Genomic DNA, 26,956 nt, shown 5'->3' with positions numbered 1-26,956 from the left:
GCGGAGTTGCCAGGGTACAATTGTACCTACTGTATATGATTAATTCTGCAATTAAAAAAGAGAAAAGTCCAATTTTCACCCTCAAACTATCGCAAAAGTCTGATTTTCAACCTTCATCTACGAAACTGGACAACATAGGTCATTCAACTATCAAAACCGAACAAATTTGCCTCTTGGGGTGGTTTTGAAGGTGGTTTTGCATTTTCTAAAAAATTAAATAAATCTAATTAGATCTAAAAAAAATCAAAACTAATTCACTTTAAATCAGAAAAATATGAAACTAGTACCAAAATGTTTCTAAAAATGTAATATATCTATTATTGCTCCATTTGAATCTTAGTTATTAAAAATAATAGGCATAACTGCAAGCAACCAAATATTATGAACATAAAAAATTAGATCTGAATAGCTCACAGGTCATATGACAATAGATAGGTTACATTTTTAGAAAACTTTTGATACCTATTTCATAATTTTTTGACTTAAATGAATTACTTTAAAAAAATTTAGTGTAAAATTGAATATTTTTAATTCTCACCCAATGAAAAACCACCTTCAAAACCAACCCAGGGGCCAAATTTGTCCGGTTTTGACAGTTGGATGACCTATATTATCTGGTTTCGTAGTTGAAGGTTGAAAATCGGACTTTTGCGATAGTTGTAGGGTGTAAACCGGACTTTTCCTTTAAAAAATAATTCCATACGAGTTGAATACATGATTAATATATAAACTTGGTAGCAGGGTGTACTTAGATATATCATCTCGCTTGTGGCTTCTTTGGGTGTTGTAACTCGATAGGCGAGTGCAAGTGAGTCGTCACTCGTCAAGAAGGGTGATGTCCGGACAAAAAAAAAAACCATGCTGGCATACGATTTGGCTCGGCTCGAGGTTAAACCAACATGTTGAGGTTTCTGAAAATGTCGTCCATGCTTATCTTAATCCTGTTGCAGTACCTATCATCATCTTCTTGTACATGCGAACCCGTGACCCCCGCGTCGCTCCTTCCGGGGTGGCACGGGCGGAACCCTACTCGAGAGCCGCCGCCCCCACCAAGTCCGGCTCCCCCGTCTCGCCGCCACCCAAGCGGCCACCGGAAGTCCGGTTGGCCGCGAGGAAGGCGGCGGCGGGGCTCCAACTCACCCCCTCATTCCCTTTTCCTCTCCTTCCCTCCGCCTCGCCCTCTCTCGGTGGCTATCCATGGCGGCGGCGACTTTTCCTTGGCTGCTCGCGGCCGGTCCGCCTCGATGCGGCCGGATCTGCGCCCCTAGTTGCCGGATTTTCCCCTGGTGCTCGGCATGGCGGGGCGCGGCGACGGTGCTCGCGGCCGAGTAGGGCGCGCGGCGGCTCATCGGTGGCGGCGTGGCCGGCATGGCACAGCGGGGCGTGCCCTGGCGCAATCGGGCACGGCGGCGGCAGGGCTTGTGGCCTGGCGGGTGCGCCGCAGTGCCGGCCACGGTGACGCCTTTCGCTTGGGCGTGTGGCGGGGAGCTGCGGCGGCTGCTCCCGTGTTTCTCTGGGGTGTGGACGATGGTGTCCGGGGGCGAGCGGCTTGGTGGTTGCAGGCGGCGCCATGGTGGCGTGTACCGACATCGGTTTTGCTTGGGCGTATGCCGGCGTCACCATGATGGCGTCGTTGGCTCAGCCGTGCGGAGGCTCGCCAGCAGCACCATGGTGGTGGGCTGGTGACGCCGACCGTCCTTTCACCGCGGTGACGATGCGGGTGAAGACCCATCCCTCGTTGGGATGACGTCAATGCCGTTATCTCCTTCCTGAAGGCGATGTCGAGCATCTCTGGCTTTTCCGGCTTGGAGACTTCCTTCGGCGTTGGCGGCTTCCGAATGAGCTTTCTTTTCTTTTTCCTTCCTTTCTTGTTTAGGGTTGTGGTGTGTGTTGTGGTGGCTCGTTTTGATGTCCCAATCCGACTGGGTAGAGTTCACGGTGGCTCGGGTCGATGTCCCAATCTGACCGGGCGGAGTGAAGGTTGTGATGGCTCGTGTCGATGTCCCAATCCGATCGGGCGGAGTGTAAGGTTGGTGGCTCGTGTCGATGTCCCAATCCGACCGGACATAGTGTATGTCGTTGTAGTTTGTGTCAATGTCCCAATCCGACTAGCCAAAGTCTGAGTGTGTCCCGGTTGATGTCCCAATCCAGCCGGTCGGTGTTGCTAGCTAATGGTGTTGTAGTGTTAGTTTTTTAGTTTTTTTGTGTAGTTTTCGGGCTCGGTTTACCTATAAACAAGGTCAATTCTCTTCTTCTTATTAATATACACCGAACCGCAAGTTCAAAAAAAAAATCTCTAGTCAATAATCATGCTACCTGCAATCCCAGGCCACCTCTCTTTACATAAACGAAGGTCCCGAAAATTTAATGCTACAACGCCTAAATGCATTGTTATTTTGAGGATGGATACACAATTGCAAACAAGTCGCTGCGTGGGGTACGACACACAATCACTGCGATATGCACCATCGTGAAGGGGTTTTCGTGTGGTCGTGGACACATGTCCATGGATGCCGCACATTTATGTGCAGTTACGTACCTACTTGTCAAGTTATTATTAGACCCAAATGAATATTAGAGAGATGATGCATCTAAGTTTATCTATCTGCCAAGTTTTTTACTAGTTGTGCGTCTAACTCCTCCTATATATCAGATAAATTTTGCTCACGTGCATTCAGAACAGAGTAGAACCATCAACCATTGGTAGACAGAGTGTCGTTGAGGCTGGAGTCATCCGGATCAAGGAACTTGTCTGAACCTAGCTCGACCGGATTAGCTCACTCTATGAAAGCCAACCGTGCAACCACCTCAAATGCTGAACTTTAGGATCACCGGATTAGCTCACTCTATGTACGAGCTGTTGCAACTACACAACTAATAACTTTCATTTTTTGCATGCACAATTTAAGAGATTATGGAGTAACTACGAGATGATTTGAAAGACAATCTATTGAATAGGTTATGCATTATAATCTTTCTTAAGATTATTATCTGTCAACGCATAAGAACGTCTATAAAAAAAGGCAGTGACAAAGGAAACGAAATCAAATCGGGAATCAGGGATGCAGTGATGTCGTGATGAGCACAAGGCCCACGTCGGCAGTGGAGACCAGCGTGGTAGAGCTGTTGCTGCCGGCGTGAGGAATGGCTGTGGAGGCCTTCTGTTTTGCCGCCAAGGGTGTTTATTAAGGCAGCATCTTCCGGCAGACTTCAATTGGATTTAGCTTTACTGGGGGCGAGCAGCCAAAGGTACACATGTTGATGTCTTTTTATTTAACTAACAAATATGCCCGTGCGTTGCTACGAAAACCTATATAAATATATTAATTATTAGAATATAAAAATATATATTATATACCATAAGTATTTTATAATAGCATAGCATGCATTGGTTGATAACTTAATTTTTTTTCTATTTTACTTGTCAAATGCTAATTCTAAATGGTTTCGGACCTATCGCTCACCTGCGGTCATCCAGATTCCGATTAGGACTCCGATTAATGTACCAATAAATCATTAATTGTTTTGGTAATATAGCAGATATGTCCATGCCTTGCAACGGCAGAGAAAAAAAATAAATCTAGCACACTCCTACCCGAAAGAATAGTATCTGTTTCCATCGAGGTTATTACAAACTTAATGGAAGGAAAATAAAATTCTTGCACAACTTTTACCTGCCTGCTATCAACAACGCAGCTAGCTGCAGCTTGAAGCCGCCGCCTCTCTTTCCCGTCAGGCCCTCTCCTTCTTTAGGATTACACACCTTGGTTGTTCAAAGGCCACACCATCTAATTACACCACCAATCCACCATGCAAAGCTAGCACATTCTAGCCCAGTAGCAAAAGTAGCAGTCAGTTTTAATAGGCATTTCATCGAACAATTAAATTGCATGCAGTAGCAGCATCGAACATGTGCAGCAAGAACAATTTTTTTCTTCCTTGAAGCTGAGCCGCCGTTGCTGGCATGCTGGATGCCTGCCACCGGCGTCCTACGTCGGACGCGTCTACTCGCCCTCGCCACCTTATCTCCTTTTCCATCGCTCCTTCCCTTTCCTTCTCCCCTTCTTCCTCACGCCAAACATAGCCGAGTCTGTGCCATCGGCGATTCCAGCCTCCTCTGGCCGCCACTCGCCGATTTCTCCCATGAGCTTCCCCACAACCGCCTCCTCCACCCCCGCCGCGCATCACCAAGACGGACCGGGCTCTCCCCCGGTCGGAATCGATCATTTTCCGGCCGCCCAGAGCAGTCCCCTGCCGGAAGTCCGGCCACTGATCGAACTCCTCCCTCTGGTTGCCTCCTCCAGGCCTCGACTTGCCCTGGCTTCGCCCTCCCTTCCTCCCTCGCGCCGCCGCCCCTGCACTATGGCGGACCTATAATTAGACTTTAGGGTATGCCATGATAAAATTTCAACATACAATTCAGTATTCATTACTCCCTCCGTTTTAAAATGTAGGTCGTTTTGACTTATATATGGTAATACGAAGGCGCCTGTTATGGTCCTAGACCTCCAAATCACAATAACAAGAATACTTGGATAATCTGGGTACAATTCTGGAGAAGAATTGGAGAGATTGGGTAGGGAATAGCAAGAATCAGCTAGGGTTCAAGAACAGCAGGAGATACAAGGAGGATCCGAGTCCTAAGGAGCAAGACGAGTTCGTCGCGGTTCTGTTCGATGGTCTTCACGGGTCCTGGTCCTTTGCCTTTTGTAGCTTCTCCCGTTCCTGTAGCCTGGCCCACCTAGCAGCCACTCATGAGGATGCTTGTCCGTGACATTCCCCACCGCTTGAAATGCGGCTTGCCCTCAAGCCGCAACGACCGGAGGGATCCCACTGAACCCTGTTCGCTTCTCTTTTCCCGGCTTATTTCGGCTTGTTTTGGCTTATTTCTTCTCACATATTACTATTAAATCAGCCGAAATCAGCCGGATTTTGAATCAGCCGAACAGCCCCGAAATTGGTAGTAGTGCTTCGCCTTCTGCTGATCTGGCTTGACACATTTGTATCATTGAATGATTGCACCATTGCCAATAAACAGAGCTGTCGAACCATAAAATGAAATAGTTGAACACAAGCATCTCCTGAGCTCTTCCAAATTGCATGGGCACTCATACTATAATTTCCAGTAATTCGTGTAAGAAAAAGCTCTTCGTTCCATGACTGAATCTTGTCAATTTGATGTGTTTCCGTGAAACCCAAGTTCTTGCTCCTGAATAGATCATCATTTGGTTTAGAGCATGCAAGCTCCTGATTAAATGCAGCTTCAGTAACCCACTGAACAAGCAAATAGTCCATCACAAGCTTCCCCAGTTTCGTGTCAGTTGCTTGACTGAATATGCACCCAACTACCAAACTGAATGGGCCAACTTGGTTGAGACAGTAATCATGTAGACACATGATGCTTTATTAGGAGCACACTGATGACATTGACACTCCTTTGTAAAACTTCAGAGCTTGCCAATTGAAGCATGGGACTATTGTGCTTCAGCCACACCTCTCTTTCGTTCAATAATGGTCCAGCAATCTGATCATTTGAATGCACAACCACATCATCTGAATAACAGGTCAACCATGCCATGTGCAAAATGAATCTGGGCCACATCAGTAGGAGTCCATATGCAAATACAAAGTAGTAGAGGTCAAGATCCAGCACCTTCTTGTTCTTTTTATTTGCACATTGCTTCAGTTCAACTAGCAGCTGTAAATCACCTGGCCAAACAATCAGTGCACTGTTCCTTGACTGAGCAAAGGGTGATAGAACAAACACTCTGAAAGAATTAGCCATAGCACCATTGCACTTGAATCTGTCCAGCATACATATTATGGTATAGATCTTGACTTCACTCCCCCAAATGGAATTAGGAGCTACTGTTGTCAAATGATCTGAATGACTCGTTACAAAAATCTTGACATCAAGATGAAACTTATCAACCTCATTTCTCGTCTAAGCAAATACTTTGCAGACATCTAGACAAATTAAACTTGACGATCAAATCTGAGTAGCACTAGCACATGAGGCTATCTCTCCAAAGGTATGCAGACTTGTTGAACTGATGCTGATCTGAACTTCATACCGAAACAGGTGGTGGCCAACGAAGTTTCCCATGAATGCATAAAGCATAAGCTCTGTGCTTTGATATCATGTAGTGATCACACTGTAACTTTCCAGAGATGCACTGAGCAGGTTCTGCCATTAACCATTTGTAACACAACTTGGAGGTCTCATCTTCAAACCAAATAGAACTTTGATGCAGGAAACACACACTAGCTTTGTTGCTAAGCTTTATAAGCTCTCTGATTCCACCATTTAGCAATTTCATCTTGCACCTTCTTATTTTCACGTCGAGTGGGAAAGCAACTGAGCACAAAAATGGAGTGATGTCTCGGTTGAGGCATTGCTTCGAACATGTTGTGGGAGAAACATTGGGGACCTTAGCTTCTGCACCCAAAGTGCTATGAGCACGCGGACGGTGATGAACTTGGTGTACCGGTTCATGAGGGCGCCATTCATGCCGACGAGCGCGACAGGGAGCGCGTCGCAGACGAACTCGCGCTCGATGTCGACAACATCGGCGACGATCTCGCGGACGCGGGCCTCGTCCTGCTTGCTGCGGAGGAGGTCGTACAGGAGGAAGGTGAAATCGCAGTGCACGCCCTTGTCGTGGAAGATGAGTTCGTTGGAGAAGCTGAGGCCGGGCATGAGGTCGCTCCTCTTGAGCTAGGAGATGGCGCAGAGGGAGCCCGAGAAGCAGATACCCTCGACGCAGGCGACGGCGACGAGGCGGCCGGCAAAACGCTCGCCGCCGTCGATCCAGCGCATGACTCAGTCAGCCTTGCTGCGGACGGTGGGCACGGTGTCGATGGCACAGAAGACGCGGTCCTTCTTGGCGCCGTTGCGGATGCAGGTGTCGAGCCACACCCGAGGTGGTGGATGTCGGGGGCGAAGGAGCCATCGGTGAGCGCGCGTTGGAGCCGACAACGCCGGCCGTCGTGGCGCTCGCGGGTGTAGGTAAAGGGGCCGACGCAAGGCTGGCGGCTACCTGCGCCGAGGTCGGAGTGGAGGGCGCTGATGCCGCGACCTTCGCCGAGGTGGGGGTGGAGGTAGGTGTGATCGGGCCCTAAAAGGGCCGGGCTCTAAACATATGTATTTTTGAACTAAAAATTTTAAGGGCTTTATTGGGCTGTGAAGAGACCACTAGGGCCATGACCCATTACCACCCCTAGGTGGAGGACGCCGATGCCGCGACCTGCGTCGAGGTCGGGATGGAGGACGCCGATGCGGCAACTTGCGCCGAAGTTGGAGTCAAGGACGCTGATGCCGTGCTTGAGGACGGGGACAGCGCGACTCCATTCATGCGATCTAGGATCTCGTTCATCCGCCGCAACTTCTCCTCCATCCTCGACATCGAAGCACAGAGATCATCCATCTCCACCATGGCTCAATTCGATTTGGAGGAAAAAAATTGGGTGGATTCGGATGGAACTCGCGATTTCGGGAAAAATTTGGGGGATTCCGAAGAACAAGGCTCTGATTATCAATTGTTATGGTCCTAGACTTCCAAATCACAATAACAAGAATACTTGGGTAATCTGGGTACAATTCTGGAGAAGAATTGGAGAGATTGGGTAGGGAATAGCAAGAATCAGAGGCTAGGGTTCAAGAACAGCAGGAGATACAAGGAGGATCGAGTCCTGAGGAGGAAGACGAGTTCGTCGCGGTTCTGTTCGATGGTCTTTCCTGTAGCCTGGCCCACCTGGCAGCCACTCATGAGGAGGCTTGTCCGTGACACATACCAGGACCACCCCGTAGGTCCGCCGTGCATAGCGGCATGCGCGGGCGTGCGGACGAACGGCGGCGACGGCGGCGGCTAGGGCGTGGGCGAGGGGGCTGCAGCGTTAGCCGGCGCAGGCGAGCGGACGAGGGGCGCGGCTGTCGGCGCAAGCGGCCGGTGCGCGTGGGAGACGGCGGCGGCCGGCGCACGGGAGGATTCCCGGGTGTGAGGGGGAGAAAAGAACAGAGGGGAAAAAAGAAAAAAAGAGAGGCTAATCCGACCAGAGCACACGTTCAGGCCCACCTGTCATTGACAGGTGACGTACCAAAGGCAAAGATATCGTAGAAACAGTCCGCTCTATAAGTAGTTGCAGATATAGATTTTTCCTGCTAATGAATTGTTGTCCGTACCATACGTAACCCACCCAAAATTAATATACCTATGTACCCAATCCAATCCGATCAAATAGCCCACCCTATTAGAAATGAATAATCAGTAGAAATCTATGGGTCCACTGTACATATCGGCCTGCTAATAGGGCTCCGATCTTGATGTGGGGATGTGAGGTTCATCCGTAGGTCTAGCCACACAGTTTTGCATAATGTAGCTGCCAATCATAGTAAGTCATATTCAACAAATTCCAATCAATTCGATAAAATTTTATAATGTGAACATGAGGTTTTATTTTCAGAGTCCAGCTCTTAACATGGGGTTCACGCGTAAATCTAGTCACACTGTTTTGCATAAAGTAACTACCAATTTCCAAGGTCTGGCACTTAACATGGGGTGCATGTGTAGGTTTAGCCACACTGTTTTGCAAAAAGTAGCTACCAGTCATACAGAGTCATCTCCAACAAATTTGAGTCAATTTCAATAAAAATTTTAGTGTGAACGAGAAGTTTTATTTTCAGGGTTCAGTTCTTGACGTGGAGCCCACATGTAGCTCTAGTCACACTACTTTGCACAAAATAGGTACGCTTAAATTTTATAGTGTAAACACAAGATTTTATTTCCAAGAACACTGACACAAATCTCAATCAATTTCGATAAATTTTATAGTTTGAATGCGAGTCGCGAGATTTTATTTTCTGAGCCAGGCTCTTGACATGAAATCCACGTGTAGGTCTAGGCACACGGACAACCACACGAATGAGACCCTGCATGGAATGAAAGGGCGGCGTAACCCTGCATGGAATGAGACCCTGCATGGAATGAAAGGGCGGCGTAACCCTGCATGGAATGAAAGGGCGGCCTAGGCCTGATGTCACATCCCATCCTCTGTCCAGTTCATCCGAGTGGCATAGGTGATATGGCTGGGGGACAAAGGTTTATAAGTTAATTATACCCTGACTCAACTAGCAACGTGATACTAAATATGTACATGCAACGCTGATGGGCCACATCCAAATTTGGCCGGGTGTTACAATTGAGAGTATGATTCTGTCAATTATGGTGGTGGTCTAGACGTGAAAGTATAATTCCACGTTTCATCAGTGGACTAGCAATAAAAATCTCACTGCTATCTAAAATGTGGTTCAATCAAAATATTTCCTAATATCTCGACCACCATCTATTATCTTATTATTTGGCCAACAAACGGAGCCTCCACGTTCGCTCTCAAGGCCTAGAAATTCTCACGTTAATCGGAGAAAAAAAAATTGAAATTCCCCACTACTGCCATTAAAAAAAATAGTCTAAAATATCCATATACATATTTATAAATTACCCACTAGTGCCATTAAAATATATTTCTATTTATAAATATATATCTATCCATCGTTTTGCATATATATCAAACTACATATCTTGCATGCCTATAGGATACTAGCCACGCAAACAATTAACATGTTTTACCACACACATATCTTATTATATCACTAAAATTCCAAATGGACCTTCATGATTATATTATTATTAGTTAAAATAAATAAGATAATTCTAGGCTTTACACTATATTAGACTACCACATGACCTGCAGTGATCATGATAAGAGGGTGGCCAAAGTTGGGCCAGCGATGAGGATCACAGAGTTGGAGGCTAAGAGCAAGAGTAAGCGTCGCGCCGCAAGGTTCTTCATCTTCCGTGGAGTCTGGAGACTGTCCATCATCTACTGCCTACTGGTGATTTTTGACGTGCACATCCGCAGGCCCAATACAAACATAAGGCCACTGCACGTCCAACCTAACTCTTTTTCGCAATCCTCCTGCATCACTATCTTTGCCGATGGAGGGTTCTTGACATTACTCCAAAGGTTTGTTGCCAACATTGCTACATGACATTACTGCACCTTACAATTAACACCACAAGCTCAGAAAAAACTTAACACCTCAAGCAGATCAGAAACCAGGACAATATCAATCAGACCATGATTGGTATAGTAAGCTCATCAGGCTTGAACATGAACATAGGTTGCTGAAATTCTAAATGGAATCTTATGCTCTGCACTATGGAGATTTGTTGGATTTCAAAAAGTAAGAAACTTGGATCGATTGTTCCACAACAGAAACTAGACCATGGTGGCATGACGCCATGCAACAGACGACAGAGTTAAATATAGTAGCAACGGACGACCAAGAGGATCATAAAATAGAGAAGCTATCAAAAGAACAACTGAGTCAGTTGAACTGAGCAGTGGGCAGCATTACTGCAAGGGCTAGCAGATAAAAAACATGCTACTACTACTACTAGCGAATGGTATTAGATAAGATCGAGGAGATAGGCAGTCGTGACAGGGTTACCGTTGTGCGCTTGCTATACGGCCACATCACTGACAACGAAAGATGTAGGCAAAAGAGGCACCGCTGCACTAGCAGCAGAGGAGCACTCTTGATTACTGAAGAAAGTAGCATGTGATGAGAAAGATTTAAATTTATAAATAATAATTAGATAAAAAGATATAAGATATATTTAGAATATCAATACTAGCCGCGTAGATGCGCGGGTCCCCTCACTAGTTACCAATGAATCAAAGTGAAAATGATGGTAGAATTCAAAATATTTTCTATTATCTCAGCCACCAATTCCAGGGGGGCCAAGAAACACTCGGAACAGGTGGATTTGCTGTACGTAGCCGCAAACGGGCCAGTACCGTCATTTGAGGTTTTGAGCTCATTCTCGGTCGCTTCTTCCTTTCGCCTCCAATTCCCAGCGGTCCATCAAACAACATGACCTATTTTCTTCACCAGTCAATTGAATCGATGGTCAGGGACTACTAGTGACCCCTGGTTGACAGAATGTGAATTTAAATTAGCACCGCGGCGAGCAACAAGAGGTACTTGGCTGGAGTCTTTGGAGAAAGTTAGGAGGAATGTGAATCTCCACTTCTAGTACTAGGCGCCTCGCTCCACTACTGCTTGCGTCCCCTCTGTACCTCTCCACGATGCTTTGATCGTGGTGATCCCAGAGGTAAAGTAAAACACCGAGGACATAAGCTATCGTCCACAGATGTGGGGAAATGAGACAGAGCTAGTGTCTTATCTTGTTGGCCACTGATAAGCCGCTCCCGTGGCTAGCGTACACATTTGTCTCTCTTCTTCCCAATCGCCTCTCATTCCAGGCAATGATGCATCTCTAAAGGATATTGTTGCTCCTTTCTTCATTGCTACCTGCTGCTGATTAGTGATTACTACAGAAGTCGAGCATCATGATACTAGGAGAAGGGAACATGGTTGGGGCATTGGGACCTGCCCTCCCCTTTTATAGTGAGAGCAGAGACGAATAATTAAGATATCATTATTCAAAGACACGTAACTGTTAGGATTCTAGTGGTGGTAAGGACGGGTAGAATTATTTCTCGAGCAAAACCTACCGCTCACATGTCTCCCACGTTATAGCGACCGCACATCCACACTTTAAACACGACCCCAAATGGACGCAACTGAACCCTCTCACACCCAGTACTGCTGGCCCATTACTTTGTACCGAGCGTGCGCGTGTGATATCTTGTTTTCTGGAAATTGTCAATAACCTCTATTCCAAATTGTATATTATTTTAACAAATCTAGATACATAGTTTTTCTATGCATCTAGATCTATGCTTTGTCTAGATACATTACAAAAATTATGTATCTATTTTATCAAAACTACTCACAATTTGAAACGAATGGAGTACTTCTTAGACTTCAACCAAGTTGATTATGTTCGTATAAGGAAACACTACGCCTGAAAAAAAGGTTTGCGAGAAGGCTTTTAAAAAGACATCACACTTCTCAGTGAAAATGAGTGGATATGTTATTGGAGCGAAGTTGCTAATATCACCTTTGCAAACTGTAGTCCATGTCACTACTACAGAATTGGCCATAGCAAATAGGCTATCACCGCCGGTTCATTCCGAACCGTTGGTGATGCCTCATCACCCCCGGGTCCAAAGTTGGTGGCCGTAGTGGCCATTGGAACCGGCGGTGATGTCAGTCATCACCGCCGGTTGGTTACACGAACCGGCGGTGATGATGTCGCCGACCATCACCGCCGGTTGGTTACACGAGCCGGCGGTGATGATGGTCGTCACCGCTGTCTCGTGTTACCAACCGACAGTGATGAGTCTGTACAGTATAAAACCCCAACCCCTTCTTCCTCCCACCAGTCTTCTTCTCCAACCCGACGGCCACACCTCTCTCTTCCATTGTTGCGGCCGGATTTTGCCAAAATTCTCAAGAAACCTTGCCATTCTTGATGTATTGACTCTACTAACTTGTTCTGAGGTTAGTAGTCATCAACTCATTGGCTTTGTACCCATTTTTTTTATTACTCTTGTATTTCGTGATGAATTAATCATGGAGAGCTTTTTTTCTCCATTTTAGAACCATTTGTCATCATGGGGGCTCCTTTTTTTGTTGTGTAAGTGCACCAACTTGTGCTAGGTTAGTGGCTACCAATCCATTGTACAAGACTCATCATGATTCGTGGCTAGCTCTTTTATCTTAGGATTAACCTTCCATTTTTTGATGAATTGATCATGGATAGTATCTTTTTTCTTGAACGCTCATCATGAGGGTTTCTCTTTTTGGTTGTTTGAATGCAACAATTTAGTGGTAAGCAATCCATTAGATTCATACCATTTATCTTAGGATTGTGAATTTTGTGATGAATTGATCATCAAGAGTCTCTTTTTCTTCACTTTAGAGGGTATTTTTTAATTGTGATAATATTTTTATTAAATTGATATTATTACATGTTTTTCGTGCATAGATGAATCGAGGATGGATGTACGGTATAAAGGCTGGAAATTTGGAATTTGTCGATGGTGTTGACTCGTTTGTACGGACCGCCAAGGCATACAAAAACCTTAGAGATGATGGCTACGTGTATTGTCCGTGCATTGATTGCAAAAATCAGAAGCAATTTGGCAATGTTGAGCAGATCCGCTTCCATTTGCTGTTTAGGGGTTTTATGCCCAACTATCAAGTTTGGAACAAACACGGTGAGGATGGTGAGAATGAACCTACCCAAGTCTCAATGCACTCCGTCCATGAGGACAGGCATGAAACAGTGGAGGAAACAACTAACCCAGAAATAGTAGAGGAAACCGGACATGAAAGCGTAAATGAAACCATGCAGGAAACATTAGTTGCTGATGATGTTGTGGATGCACTAGACCAGATGATACGTGATGGGGAACCGGATTTTCTTGACAAAAAGAATCTGAAGAAGTTGGGGAAGATGAGGATAGATGCAAGAACACCACTTTACCCAAATTGCAGCGTGTCTAAACTTGAAGCAAACCTGATGCTATTGGAGATGAAGTCTAGTAATGGTTTGTCAGACAAGGGATTTGATGATTTGTTAAGCTTATTGCAGAAGTTGCTACCAAGCCCTAACGGGTTGCCTGAAAACACATACCAGGCGAAGCAAATGATTTACCCAATGGGGCTGGAGGTACAAAAGATCCATGCATGCCCTAAGGATTGCATCTTGTATCACGGCAAATATGAAGACTTGGATGCATGTCCAGTGTGCTCAGCTTCACGGTATAAATGTCCTGAATCAGCATTGTCAATGAAAGGTGACCGCAACAAACGACCACCTGCCAAGGTCGTCTGGTATTTTCCTATCATTCCTCGTTTGAAACGGTTGTTTACAAACGCGAAGACTGCGAAGCTGATGAGGTGGCATGCCGAAGATCGACTCGTTGATGGGAATCTCAGACACCCTGCAGATGGTTCACAGTGGAGAGTTATCAACTACAAATACAAGAATCGGTTTGCAAAGGAAATAAGAAACATAAGATTCGGTTTCAGTACGGATGTGATGTGTCCTTTTAACATGGTGAGCAGCAAACACAGTACGTGGCCTGTAACCCTTTGCATATATAACCTTCCTCCTTGGTTGTGTATGAAGCGGACCTACATCATGATGCCATTACTAATCTAAGGGCCAAAACAACCTGGAAATGATATCGATGTGTATTTGGAACCACTGGTGGATGATCTAATGAAGTTGTGGAACGATGGTGTTAGGGTGTGGGATGAGTACAAGCGAGAACACTTCACTTTGAAGGCAATGTTGTTTGTAACAATCACAGACCTTCCCGGCCTTGGTAGCTTAGCAGGCCAAGTAACGAAGGGTTACAAGGGATGTGTGGTTTGTTTGGATGATACCGACGCAAGATGGTTGAAGAATAGCAACAAAATGGTTTACATGGGTCATCGTAGGTTCCTTCTAAAGGCTCACCATATCGCCGGAACAAGAAATCCTTTGATGGTACAAGGGATGAACGTTTACCTCCCAAGTTTCTAGATGGGAAGGAGATATACAAGAAGGTTAGTAAACTAAGAGTTGTACTAGGAAAGGGCAAAGAAAGTGTACCCGCTCCAGCTGATTCGTTGTGGAAAAAAAATTCCTTGTTCTGGAGACTCCCTTATTGGCAGGACTTGATTGTTTGTCACGCACTTGATGGCATGCATCTAACTAAAAATATTACCGAGAGCACGCTCGGAACATTAATGGCCATGAAAGGTAAAGGAAAAGACTCACTTGAAACTCGATAGGACCTGCAAGATATGAATGTCAGAAGTGAGCTGCATCCAATTATTCAACATGATGGGAAGACGAAGCTTCCGGTTGCATCTTGGACCTTGGATAAAATTGAGAAAAGGAAAATTTGTAGCTTCTTCCACGAACTCAAAGTGCCAACGGGCTACTCATCAAACATCAGAAGGCTTGCGAACATGAAGGAGTTAAAGTTCAACATGAGCTGCATGAAGGCCCATGACTGCCATGTCATTATGACACAGTTGCTCCCAGTTGCTCTGAGGGGCGTGCTTCCTGTGAAGGTCAGAGATCCGATCATAAAGTTGTGCTCATTCTTCAACGCAATCTCACACAAGGTCATAGACCCAAACACACTTGACAAGCTGCAAGCAGACCTGATTCACACAATTAATCGGCTCGAGATGCATTTTCCACCAACTTTCTTTGATATATCGGTGCATCTTATCACTCACCTTGTTGCCCAGATAAAAGCTCTTGGTCCAATCTTCTTGCATCAGATGTTTCCTTTCGAGAGGTTGATGAGTGTTCTAAGAAAATATGTTCGGAATAGATATCGTCCAGAAGGGTGCATGGTTAATGGATGGTCTACAGAGGAGGCAGTTGAGTTCTGCACATACTACCTGGATCTTAATAGAATTGGAGTTCCAGTATCTCGTCATGAGGGAAGGCTGGGGGGCAGAGGTATGATTGGTGAGCAATCAGTTCGTATCGATGACCTGGCTACTTTTAATCAGGCACATTTCACCGTTCTGCAGCAGGCATCTGTAGTCTCACCTTATATTGAAATGCACAAGAGAGAACTACAAGGTAAATATCGCGGTAGGTCAGAAGCATGGCTCACAAAACAACATAAAGAGGAGTTTGGAAGCTGGTTACGACTTAAATTAGCAAGTGTCGATACCGGCAATGCTCAACTAGATATTTTGGCCATCGGTCCATCTAGTACGGTCCTAAAGTTCCAAGGATATGAGATAAATGCATACACATTTTACACTAGAAAACAAGATGAGAAAAGCACCAACCAAAATAGTGGTGTCCGTATCGATGCTTACAACGACAATCGTCAATTGGAGACATATTATGGGTTCATAGAAGAGATATGGGAGCTAGAGTACGGACCACTAAAAATCCCTCTTTTTCGGTGCCAGTGGATCAAGCTTCCTAAGGGTGTGTTCACGGACAAGTACGGCATGACGGTCGTTGACCTCACCAACATAGGGTATAGGGATGAACCATTCATATGGGCTAAAGATGTAGTCCAAGTCTTCTATGCAAAGGACCTAGCGAATGAGGACAAACATGTGGTGCTGCAAGGGAAAAGGAAGATCGTCGGTGTCGAAAATATGACCGAGGATGAAGAGAAGGGATTTCAGGACATGCCTCCACTTGGACCCGATATCGACCTACCTGTGTTTGAAGAGGGAGAAGAACCAGCTTACGTGCGACTTGATCATAACGAGGCCCTCATCGTCAATTGAAGCTATCTTTTCACTATTTATGTACTAATTTAACCATGTAATATTTAGAAAGAATTAAAGTATTTTTATTAATTATATGCCTCCATTTCGTATGTTGTAAAACTTATTAATTATATGTCTTATTAGAACTATTATATACATGCAAAGTAGACATATTTGTCTTGAATGGAGTACTGCCATATTTGTCTTGATGAAGTAGACATGCGAAGCTGATTGCAGTGACGGCCTCTACACCACCGGGTTGGGGATAGACCCGGCGGTATGGACACTCAACACCGCCGGGTTGGGGATAGGCCCGGCGGTGTAGAGCATCAACACCGCCAGGTGAGGGCTGGGCCCGACGGTGGAGCCCCTATTTTCCCTTTTTTCCCCTAGCCCGCGCCCCAAATCTCAGTCCTGACTCCAGACGCGGCGCCGCGTGCCCAATCCCCAATCCCCGGCGCCGCCGTCCCCGAGGCTCGTCCCCCGCCCCTGCGCCGTCCCCCGCTCCGGGCTCCAGACACGGCGCCGTCCCCGAGCACCGGCGCCCCGTCCCCGAGCCCCGGCGCCGCCGTCCCCGAGGCCATCCACACCGCGGCCGCGCTCGCCCCCGTCCCTCGGCCCTGCCCCTGCAGGGCCGACAGCTCCGCCGCGGCCGCTCTTGACGGCATCGCCACGCGACTGCACTCCCGGCACGGATCCCCCACGAGCGGGGCGAGCGGCCGCCGTCCTCGAAGCCCTGCAGCACTTGCCTCGTCCCTGCGGCGTCCGCCATTTCCGCCGGGCCATCCACACAGGGGTCCCCGAAGCCCCGTCACGGAGGGCACCCTGAACATTGCCTACCAGGTACCTGTCTTACAGAAGCTAAAAGGCTATTCTATCGAATTTTGTTTCTCCTACATGCAGCCACTTAATTAGGTTTGGTAATTAGTGCTGAAATCTTGCCGGAAATGATCTGGCATTGCAGTAGTTCGATATGGGGCTTTTACACTGCATCCTATCAGTGTTTTTCCTTATGATTTCACCCAACAATGAATTAGAATGACTTGCTTGGAATCTGAACTTGTGTGATTCAGTACCCTTAATTTGTTTACCCTTGCATACCTTGATATGGTACAGGCGAGTACTTTTCTTCTGGTTCACTAAGAAGAAATGCAGAAAATAACCCGGAATGGCATACTGATAAGTCATTTGGTTGGAATCTGAACTTGTGTGATTCAGTACCTGCCTTTTCTTTCTTAATGACTGATTGAACCCCTGAATGTCAATTACCTGTCTTGCTGCACAGAGAGAAGCCCGCCATTAATCTATGTTCGCCAGGTTACGAGAATATAATTTGAGCAAACCATATGCTTCTTTACTCATATGCAGGTATAATAGGGCGATTTTCACGATTCAAGTCTCGTCGTGGGAAACAAGCTGAAGCTGAGAATAATGCGGAGAATGATGATGGAGGAGCTCGTAGTAATAGTGAGGGTGGAGGGGATGAAAGCCCTTCTGAGTACTTAAACCTCAACCAAAATGATGAGGTAATTCAGTGTCGCATGTATGTGTTTTGAAAAAAATTCAAAAGCTATGAAAAATCATAAAATGCATATATACGTAAGAAAGTAATATACACATCTAACTCAAAAGCTATACAAAAGTTTAACTCAAGTAACATCTAATATCCAGCTAAGCAAATCCTTTCATCATCACATCACAGGTCGTCTCCGCTCTCACATCCGACATACAATAAAAAACAAAATGGATCACTAAGAACTTTGGCCCTAGAGCAACAATTTAAACCTTCAACTCTTTTTTCACAAGCTTCACATTGCCCTTGCCACTTCACATTGGCCTTGAACTTCTCTGTAGAATCAGTACACCAATGGTTGAATGTTGTTGGCATCCCTAGGACCTCACTGAACTTGGGGAACTTGGGTATAGTCGACTGATCAACTTGCATGGCAAGAAAAGATAGTAGTTACGCATGCTACCGGTAGTCCAAAAAGGTCATGAGTGCAACGGCAAGACATGAGTGAAAAGATATCAAATTTAAATAGTATGAGCCACTATGAGCAGCCTGAAAATTGTACCATCCTTCCTGACAACTCCAGCAGGTACTGGCCATCACAAATTCATCAAAAGGTAAGCAAAATAACATTAACCTGACATACAGCTTTCAAGCTTTGTGCTACTAGAAATAGCTACTCAACCAGTAGATCTGTTAATCAAAGATCTTACTACTAGCTAGTGTGTTAGCTAATGGTGAGTTGTAATTGTGTATGACAGTTTGTAATAAGTCCTATAAAAGAACATTAAGTATTGGATCTTGAGATCAGCAAGAATAGGATCTACAAGAATAGGATCTACAAGACAGCATGTGCAGATATTCAGAATTTAGGAAAAAGATAAGTGCAGATACTTGTGCAGATAAGCTCACACAAGAATCACAATCACGGCAAACAAAAGGTGTTTAATGCAACACTAGTCCATCCGGCTGGTGGGACTTCTTTGATAATGCAATGAAATTGTATAGGGGAAATCTGATGGTGTTCAGTGAAAGAAAGACCATGGGACAAATAAAATCAATGTCAAAACATCATGTGCTAACTGCTACTCCATATTGATGTTCTTCTCATGTCTAAATTAATTGTGCATAAAGAAATCATCCCCAACTACTCCATACACTTTGCTGATGCACTATGGTAGATACTGCGTTGCTGACACTACTCAGGAACATGAATGCAAAAATTAAGATTCAGGAATGAGAAAGAGGAATTGCACAGCTGCAATATAAAAAAATAAGGCAATGCGCTTCAAACTTGAAGCCGTCTTTGCCATGGCACGGATACTGACACGTCACTACCATGTCAATGCTCACTCCTAGGACCAAATCCCTCAGGTCGTCCTTCAATTCGCTCATGACTGCAAGCCTGCAACTCTTCGTCCCCAATATCTACAAGAACCTGTGTGAGTTGAGGTGGGGAGAAACCCTAGCGGGCAAGGAGATGAGGGCGGAAAGCGAAGATGCTGGACTCACCAAGCAGAGGCGGAGGTCCTGGCTCACAAAGGAGGAGGAGCAAAGGCGATGACGGAGGGGGTGGGGGTGGATCCACGGCAGCGGTGATGGGGATCTCATTCGCGACGGAGTTGGGGGAGGAGATGTGGATAGAGGTAGACTACCCTGCGAAGGCGGAGGTGCTGGCGTCGTGGTGGTGGTCTCCCTCCCGGACAGGACTGCGGAGGCGGAGGTCGCATGGGAGTCGGCGGCGGCGATCTCGCCATGCATCACAACTCGGCGAAGACAGCAACGACGAGAGGCGAGGGGTCGGGGAACCGGGGAAACGTTCCCGACCTCATGTGTCGTGGATATGTTCCCCGTGGAAAACGCAGGGAAGCGGGCTGCTATTCCACGTCTCGTGGGCTTCCAAAGGCCTTACAGATTGTCCCAGGGAAGCTTGCCCCCGCGGATTTCTCGCACCGGGAATTGACGGGGAACCCGGCGGGGAAATGGGTTTCCAAACTAGTCCTAATGGGCTGAAATAACCTTGAGGCTATAGCTCGTCGATGCAGAGTCGTGGAGTATTTCCAAATTCACCTCCAAAACCCAAAATTCATAAAAATGACAGAGAAACCAAGCCTCCAGTTACGTCTCTGCGAACATGTCATTCAACACTGAGGGTACATGCACTTCCATCTATCATAGTGATGGTCAGTCAACCCTGAGAGTACACTTCCATCTATTAATTCCACGTTTCAACATCGAGTTGGAATAAAAAAACTTACTGTTATCTAAAATGTGGTTCAATCATAATCTTTCCTAATATCACCACCACCACTACCAATGAATCAAAGTGAAAATAATGGTAGAATCTAAATGTTTTCTAATATCTCAACCACCAATTCCAATGCCAAAATATCAAAGTGAAAATTAATTCAGAATAATCTTTTTCCCCCTCCTAAAACGCTAACGATTCCGGAAACCAAAGGCGACTGCAGTAAGTTTTATCAATAATGCTTCACATACAACATTACAACTTGTGATAGCGCACTCAAATGCAGATGATTGGACACGACAGTACAGATTACTTTGCTTCAAACAATAGTTTCTTCTCACTTACATGAATAATTATTTCTCTGTTTTTTTTCAATTCTTTGTTTCAGCGAAACCAAAAAAGTCGGACCTGATGGATTTGTTGGACAACATGTAGCCGCAAACGTGCCAGTAGCGTCATTTGAGCTTTTCTAAAAGCTGAGCTGAATCGGCCGCTTCTTCTTTTCGCCTCCAATTCCCACCGATATCCATCGAATAAATAACATAACCCGTTTACCTCACCAGTCAAACTGATCGAAACGATGGCCAGGGACTAGTGACCTTGGTCGACAGAATGTGAATTTAAATTAGCACTAGGGTCTGGGCGAGAAGCAAGAGGTATATGAGCTGGAGTCTTTGGATAAAGTCGGGAGGAATGTGATCTCCACTCCAACTTGTACTGGACGCCTCGCTGCACTACTGATTGCATCCCCTCTGTATATAGTTGTGCTTTCCTTTCCAAACTGCGTGCCCCACATGTCGAGATCTTTTATATTGTTCACTACTACCACTTAGTAGTACTAGCCTAGCTATCAACCCATACTCCCGCACGAGCTAATTAGAATTAATATAAAAATAAAATTTATAGCTAATAATTATAATTATCTCTATCTCACGCCCTCTTTCCTCTATATTAAATATTCTACCCTCTTTTATCTATATTAAATATTCTAACACATACTGTAAAATACATATGTATCATTACCTAGTTGCAATAGATTTCATTTGATTTCGTTTTGCATCGCACGTCTATACGTGTTTAATATATATTTAATTGAAGTATTTGTTTGTGAGTTGTTATTTTTATCTCTTCCATCATACATGGATACATGGTGACACATATCATGGGTAGCATTTTTATAAAACAATAATATAAATAATATATTGATAATGAAAGAAATAGTAATTTTTAATATTATAATTGGAGCACTTTAATATTTTGTTATAATGATATAATTTGGATTCAGATTTAGAGGCTACTTTAACTTTTAATAATGATATAATTAGATAATTTATATGCAAATGTTGGGGTCATTAGTATTATTTTTATAATGGCATATGTGGGTAATTTATACGAAGATTAGGGGTTGCTTTATATTTTGTTATAATGGCAAAGGTGGGTAATTTAAATACATGTTTAGGGAGTTACTTTAATCTATTTTCGTAATGGCAGAGGTGGGTAATTTATTAGGAAAGATAACAAATCCAATGACTATTATGATTTGAGTTGTCAGATTGATAGCCAGATGTTTCTGATTTTTGTGAGAATTATTTCTAAGATTTCTCTGATTTTTTAGATTGTCCACCTAGAACTCTGGGTGGCTTCACATGGAGGCTTTAAAAGAAAAATAATTATAGAGAAAAATAATTAATAACATCTAACACACCAAATAAATAAAATACAAAAATATATTTTATGATGGATTTAATTATTTTTATTTGAATTCAAAATATTATTAATATTTTTCTATAAATTTGATCAAATTTAGAATAATTTGACTTAGAACAAAATAAAATACCCTTACATTTCTGAACGGAGCGAGAGAGTAAGCTGTTGTCCGTCTCCAATCCAATAACGATAACCATCCACAATTAGACTTGACTCACCTACATCTTGTGTTATGCCCACGCTAGGATAGAATGATTATTTGCGCACGCAAGGAAAGAGCACACCTATCGGCCACATCTCATCTATCTCCAGGATCACCCGGACACAAAACCCCAATTATCTAGGCACTGCTAGTCAGATCTGCCAAGCCAACGATGGAGGAAAAATCAGCACATCTACAACCAACAATGGAGGAAAAATCACAGCCGCCAAGCCAGTCAAATATTCAAAGCACTCTAAGTCAACTTTTACATAGCCTCACAAAGCTCAATTTCTGAATTTTTTGTTTGTACATATAATTTCATAAGAACAGTATGTATAGACTGCCCACACGAATGAAAATTTGAGCCGCCTGTCCAGATCAAAAGAAGCAAGCCATATCTACAGGTCCTGTGAGTCTTCTTTGCCTTATTGTGTTTGTTGCTTGATGATTTATTACTCTCGTTTCACGATGAGAATTGGATCTATATACCTTGAGGACAGAGCAGCTGTGGAAATGCGCGGCGGCCGGCGGCCAGTCCTGCGTCGCGGCCTCGTGGTTCCCGGTTGCAGCGATGGTCCACGAATGTGGAGAAATGAGACAGAGCAAGTGTCTTTTCTTGTTAGCAACTAGTAAGCTGCTCCCATGGCCAGCGTACATATATGTCTCCTCGCTTCTTCCCAATCGCCTCTCATTCCGGGCAACGACGATGCAAAGCATATTATTGTTGCTCCTTTCTTCATTGCTACCTGCTGCTGGTTACTACTGAAGTCGAGCATCATGACACTAGGAGAAGGGAACATGGTTGGCGCATTGGGATTTGGGACCTGCCCTCCCCTTTTATAGAGAGAGTAGGGACCAATAATTAAGATATCATCCAAAGACACGTAATTGTTTGAGCATCTCCAACAATAACCCCTAAATTAAACCCTCTAATTGCTAAATGAGATTGCCTCTATTTTATAGGGACTTCTAATTTTGCTTCAACTCCAGCAATAACCCTCAATCTATTATCTTATTATTTGACCAACAAATAGAGCCTCCACGTTCGCTCTCAAGGCCTAAAAATTCTCAAGTTAATCAGAAAAAATAGAAAAATAAAAATTTCTCACCACTGCCATTACGGTAAAAATTAGCCTGAAATACCCGTGTGGCTAATTAAAAATTACCCACAACTGCCATTACGATAAAAATTAGCCTAAAATACCCATGTAGCCAACAAACGGAGCCTCCACATTCGCTCTCAAGGCCTAAAAATTCTAACGTTAATCGGAAAAAATAGAAAAATAAAAATCTATTATCTTATTATTTGACCAACAAACGGAGCCTCCACGTTCTCTTTCAAAGTCTAGAAATTCTCACATTAATCGGAAAAAATAGAAAAATAAAAATTACCAACCACTGCCATTACGATAAAAATTATCCTGAAATACCCGTGTGCCTAATTAAAAATTATCCACCACTGTCATTACGATAAAAATTAGCCTAAAATACCCATGTAGCCAACAAACGGAGCCTCCACGTTCGCTCTCAAGTCCTAGAAATTCTCATGTTAATCGGGAAAAAATAAAAAAATAAAAATTACCCACCACTGCCATTACGATAAAAATTAGCCTGAAATACCCGTGTGCCTAATTAAAAATTACCCACCACTGCCATTACGATAAAAATTAGCCTAAAATACCCATATATCTAATTAAAAATCACCCACCAATGCCATTATAAAAAATTAAATATAAAATATCATTTAGCTTTGTATCAGTTACAAACATATACTATTAATAAAAAATAAAGATAACAATAATCAATCAAAATAAAAAAAAATAAGAATAATTATATGCATAATATTATTAAAGCTCAACAAATCAAATTGTTATTATAGGTAGATCCTATCTGAATTGTTTTAACCAACAATAAGACATAATTTACGAAAATAAACAAGATGATATATGGTAATAAATAGTATAATTTTTTAAAAATAATAAGGATACAACGACATGCAAATTTTTGAATTTTCAATACTAGCCGCGCAAATGCGCGGGCCATACGCCTAGTTCTATCTTATAATGGAGGGCTCCTTAGAGACCCCCTAGAAATAGAGGACGGAGGAGGGGATTTGGAGGCCTTCCCAAAAGAGAGGGCTTGCTGAAGTGTATCTTTTTTTTAGCCCTCTAAACTTAGGATAGAAGGCTGTTTAGAGGGTCGGTTGGAGTTGCTCTTAGAATACTAGTGGTGCTAAATGGGGAATCCGATTTAATTTCTCGAACAAGGCCCATATATGGACGACTGTCATCTCGCCGCACAGCTCGATATTAAGCTTCAGGATCAAAGAGACAAGTCTTACACATTACAGCGTACATGAGCCCACAGTGACACAACAAGGCCCTCTCTCACACAGTCTAGCATGAAAAGAACCTCGCAGTGCCGGAGAAGATTAATGAGAGGGAGAAGGTAAGGGTAAAAAAGAGGATATTTTGCATTAGTAAGATGTTAGTATGGAGCATCATATTAGTACAAGGATGATTGAACTTAAAAGCAAAAGTTTAAGGACTAGATTGACGGCTATAAAAAAAGTTGAGGGATGAACTTTAATCCTCGGGGCAAATTTGAGGAGCCAAAATATCTATTTTACCACTATTAAACATATAGAAAGTAAACGTATGGCCGTTCCTCCGCTTTTCTATGTAGATCAAATTATTGTCTCCTCTTTCCAAAAGGTCGCCCATTATCCAACAGTTAAAGCAAGATAAGAAATCACCAACACTTTTTACACAAAAACACCGAGACTAGTGTACACAACCACTCTTGGAAGTTGGAACTATGATACAATCAGTATTTCGTGACAGCAACCAACTATTGGTGTGCGTCTTTTTTTCTTCAGGAAAATAGGCTCAGGAAGAGGCTCATTTCAGAAATTCCAAAGCAAGAGTGTATTGCATCCTTTAGTCCCACATTGCTAGTTTAAGTTGGTGCAAACCAATTTAAATAGAAGAGCTCTCCCTTGTGATTGAACTCACAGCAAAAGGGAAGAGGGGACTGGTTCACACAACGCGCGCATATATTTTCGCGTGATGAACCACATGACTTGCATATGCGACGGAGCAAGCAGCCAAGCCGGTGTGAATTATCAAATGATAACAATCGTTAGACGTGATTAGTGCGCAGTTAATGCCATAATCCCAAGTTAAATGAACAGTATTAATCTGATTTAATTGGGTGATTGTTCAAGCTGATCGCTTATAAGAAGACATGGAGATGTCCAGGGAAAGCACACACGAAAACTGTCCACATTCTCCTTTTTCTTGATTCAATTTACCCCCTAAACTACAACTTAGTTCAATTTACCTCCTAAAATATGCAATTTAGTCCATTTTACCCTACAATACATTTATCTTTTTTATTTCTCCATACACAAGTTAAATTTTAATTTCAAAGTTTGCACAGTAGTAGTGGACATCACAATACATATTAAAAAAATTGTTATGAGTTTTTCATCATTATTTTTCACATAATTTTGAACTCTAATGATTAATTTATTATTAAATATCCTAACCTATCAAAATAATAATAAAAAATTATGATATATTTTTTAAGATGTGTACTATCATCTTGTAAAATTTCAGCTTAAGACTCCACCTATGCACGGAGAAATGAAAAAGACAAATTGTATTAGGGGGTAATTTGAACCAAAGTTCATAATTTGAGGGTAAAATGAACCAAACAATAATTTAGGGGGTTATCTAAACTTTGGCTATAGTTCAGAGGAGTAATTTAGGCTTTTTTCTTTCTTTTTCCTGCTGGTGATCTGCGCTGTGGTGCTGAGTTACTGGATCTCGCCGTCTCTTCTCCTTGGCGTGCACCGAGGTGAAGGGTGAGCGGTGTATCTCCGAGCTGTTGCCGTGGTGAAGCCTGCACGAGGAACGGCAATAAGATTTCTGGGCAGCGCAAGTGCGCGACCACTCGAGGCCGATCGACTACGTTCTGTGTTGCCTCAACTACGATCTGCACTGCATCAATTCTTCACGAGGACGGAGCGCTGATTCGTAAGTAAAAAATGAAACTTCACTTGAGTTTGATTCAGCTTGTTTTGATGTGTCGTTTCTTCATAGCAGTAGCATTGTTGTTTGAATTTTGTCTCATTGAAATCTGGTCAATTTAAACCCATATTCCAACATTTTTTCTAGTGTGTTTATTATTTTGACGTAAAATAAAACAAAACGGGCAAGCTTACAACGACAACATGGCGACATGCCATATGACACATGGAACTCTTACATGGTAATAACAAGTGAACCCAACATGCAAGGACGGCGAAAAGTAAACATGCTTGTCGACTCCTACCAAATGCAGTGGCGAAGGAAGATCAACTAAAAGCACACATCAACTACTACTTGGAGAGCATTAGTTGAGCCCGTAATTTAGTTGATGTGTGGCCCACCCATCCACCAGCTGGTGGATGGGTGGGCTTATGGAGCATTAGTTGAGCCCGTAATTTAGTTTCCACCCTTGCAGTCTGCTTCGCAGCTGTCCTTGCACCCTTGGAAGGCTGTTGAAAGGCAAGGCCGGTAGTCAGGAGTCTCCTGGTTATTGCAATTACCGTCACATATACTTGTGCAGATCGGACCACATGCCTCTATCCCTCCATCAGCAGGGCAGTAACTGCCGCTATTGCACGAGGACTCGCACGCCCTCTTGCAATCCGTCGAGCAGCTTGGGCTGTAAAAATCAGAGCTGCCGTGCTTCAATGCCTCACAGGAACTATCAGCTTTCGCTTGACACTTGGAAGGGCACACTCTGAGATGCATGCTGCAAGCCTGCAACATAGCGTTCGCGGCAAGTTGTCCCTGCTGATGCTGCCGGCTTCCCTATCGAGGACATAACCACGACCATCAATATGGCAGCAACAGTGGCCCCCTTAAGAGCAGTGGCGGCACTGCTGAAAGCCATAGTCATACGTATTTGGTGGTGTTGGGGAGGAGACAAGTGGATCTGATCGGCTGATGAGATCGGAAAGCTTTTCAACTAGTGGTGCTCTATGGTATGGTTGACGCATTCGTTGTTGCAACTAGG

At 44.0% G+C, this 26,956-nt stretch overlaps 1 protein-coding gene across 1 annotated transcript; it reads right to left on the bottom strand.

The window, feature by feature from the left end:
• Window positions 1–4,507: 4,507 nt before the first annotated feature.
• LOC120651599 (ribonucleoside-diphosphate reductase small chain-like) lies at window positions 4,508–7,096 on the bottom strand. The gene has a single exon (XM_039929149.1). The coding sequence runs from the start codon at window positions 6,698–6,700 to the stop codon at window positions 6,338–6,340; it is 363 nt and encodes a 120-aa protein (XP_039785083.1). The 5' UTR covers window positions 6,701–7,096; the 3' UTR covers window positions 4,508–6,337.
• Between the last annotated feature and the right edge of the window lie 19,860 nt (window positions 7,097–26,956).

Source organism: Panicum virgatum, chromosome 9K, assembly GCF_016808335.1.
Source record: "Panicum virgatum strain AP13 chromosome 9K, P.virgatum_v5, whole genome shotgun sequence".
In the NCBI taxonomy this organism is placed as follows: domain Eukaryota; kingdom Viridiplantae; phylum Streptophyta; class Magnoliopsida; order Poales; family Poaceae; genus Panicum; species Panicum virgatum.
Note: the sequence above shows the minus strand (reverse complement) of the source record. Positions and strands in the feature narration are given on the sequence as shown.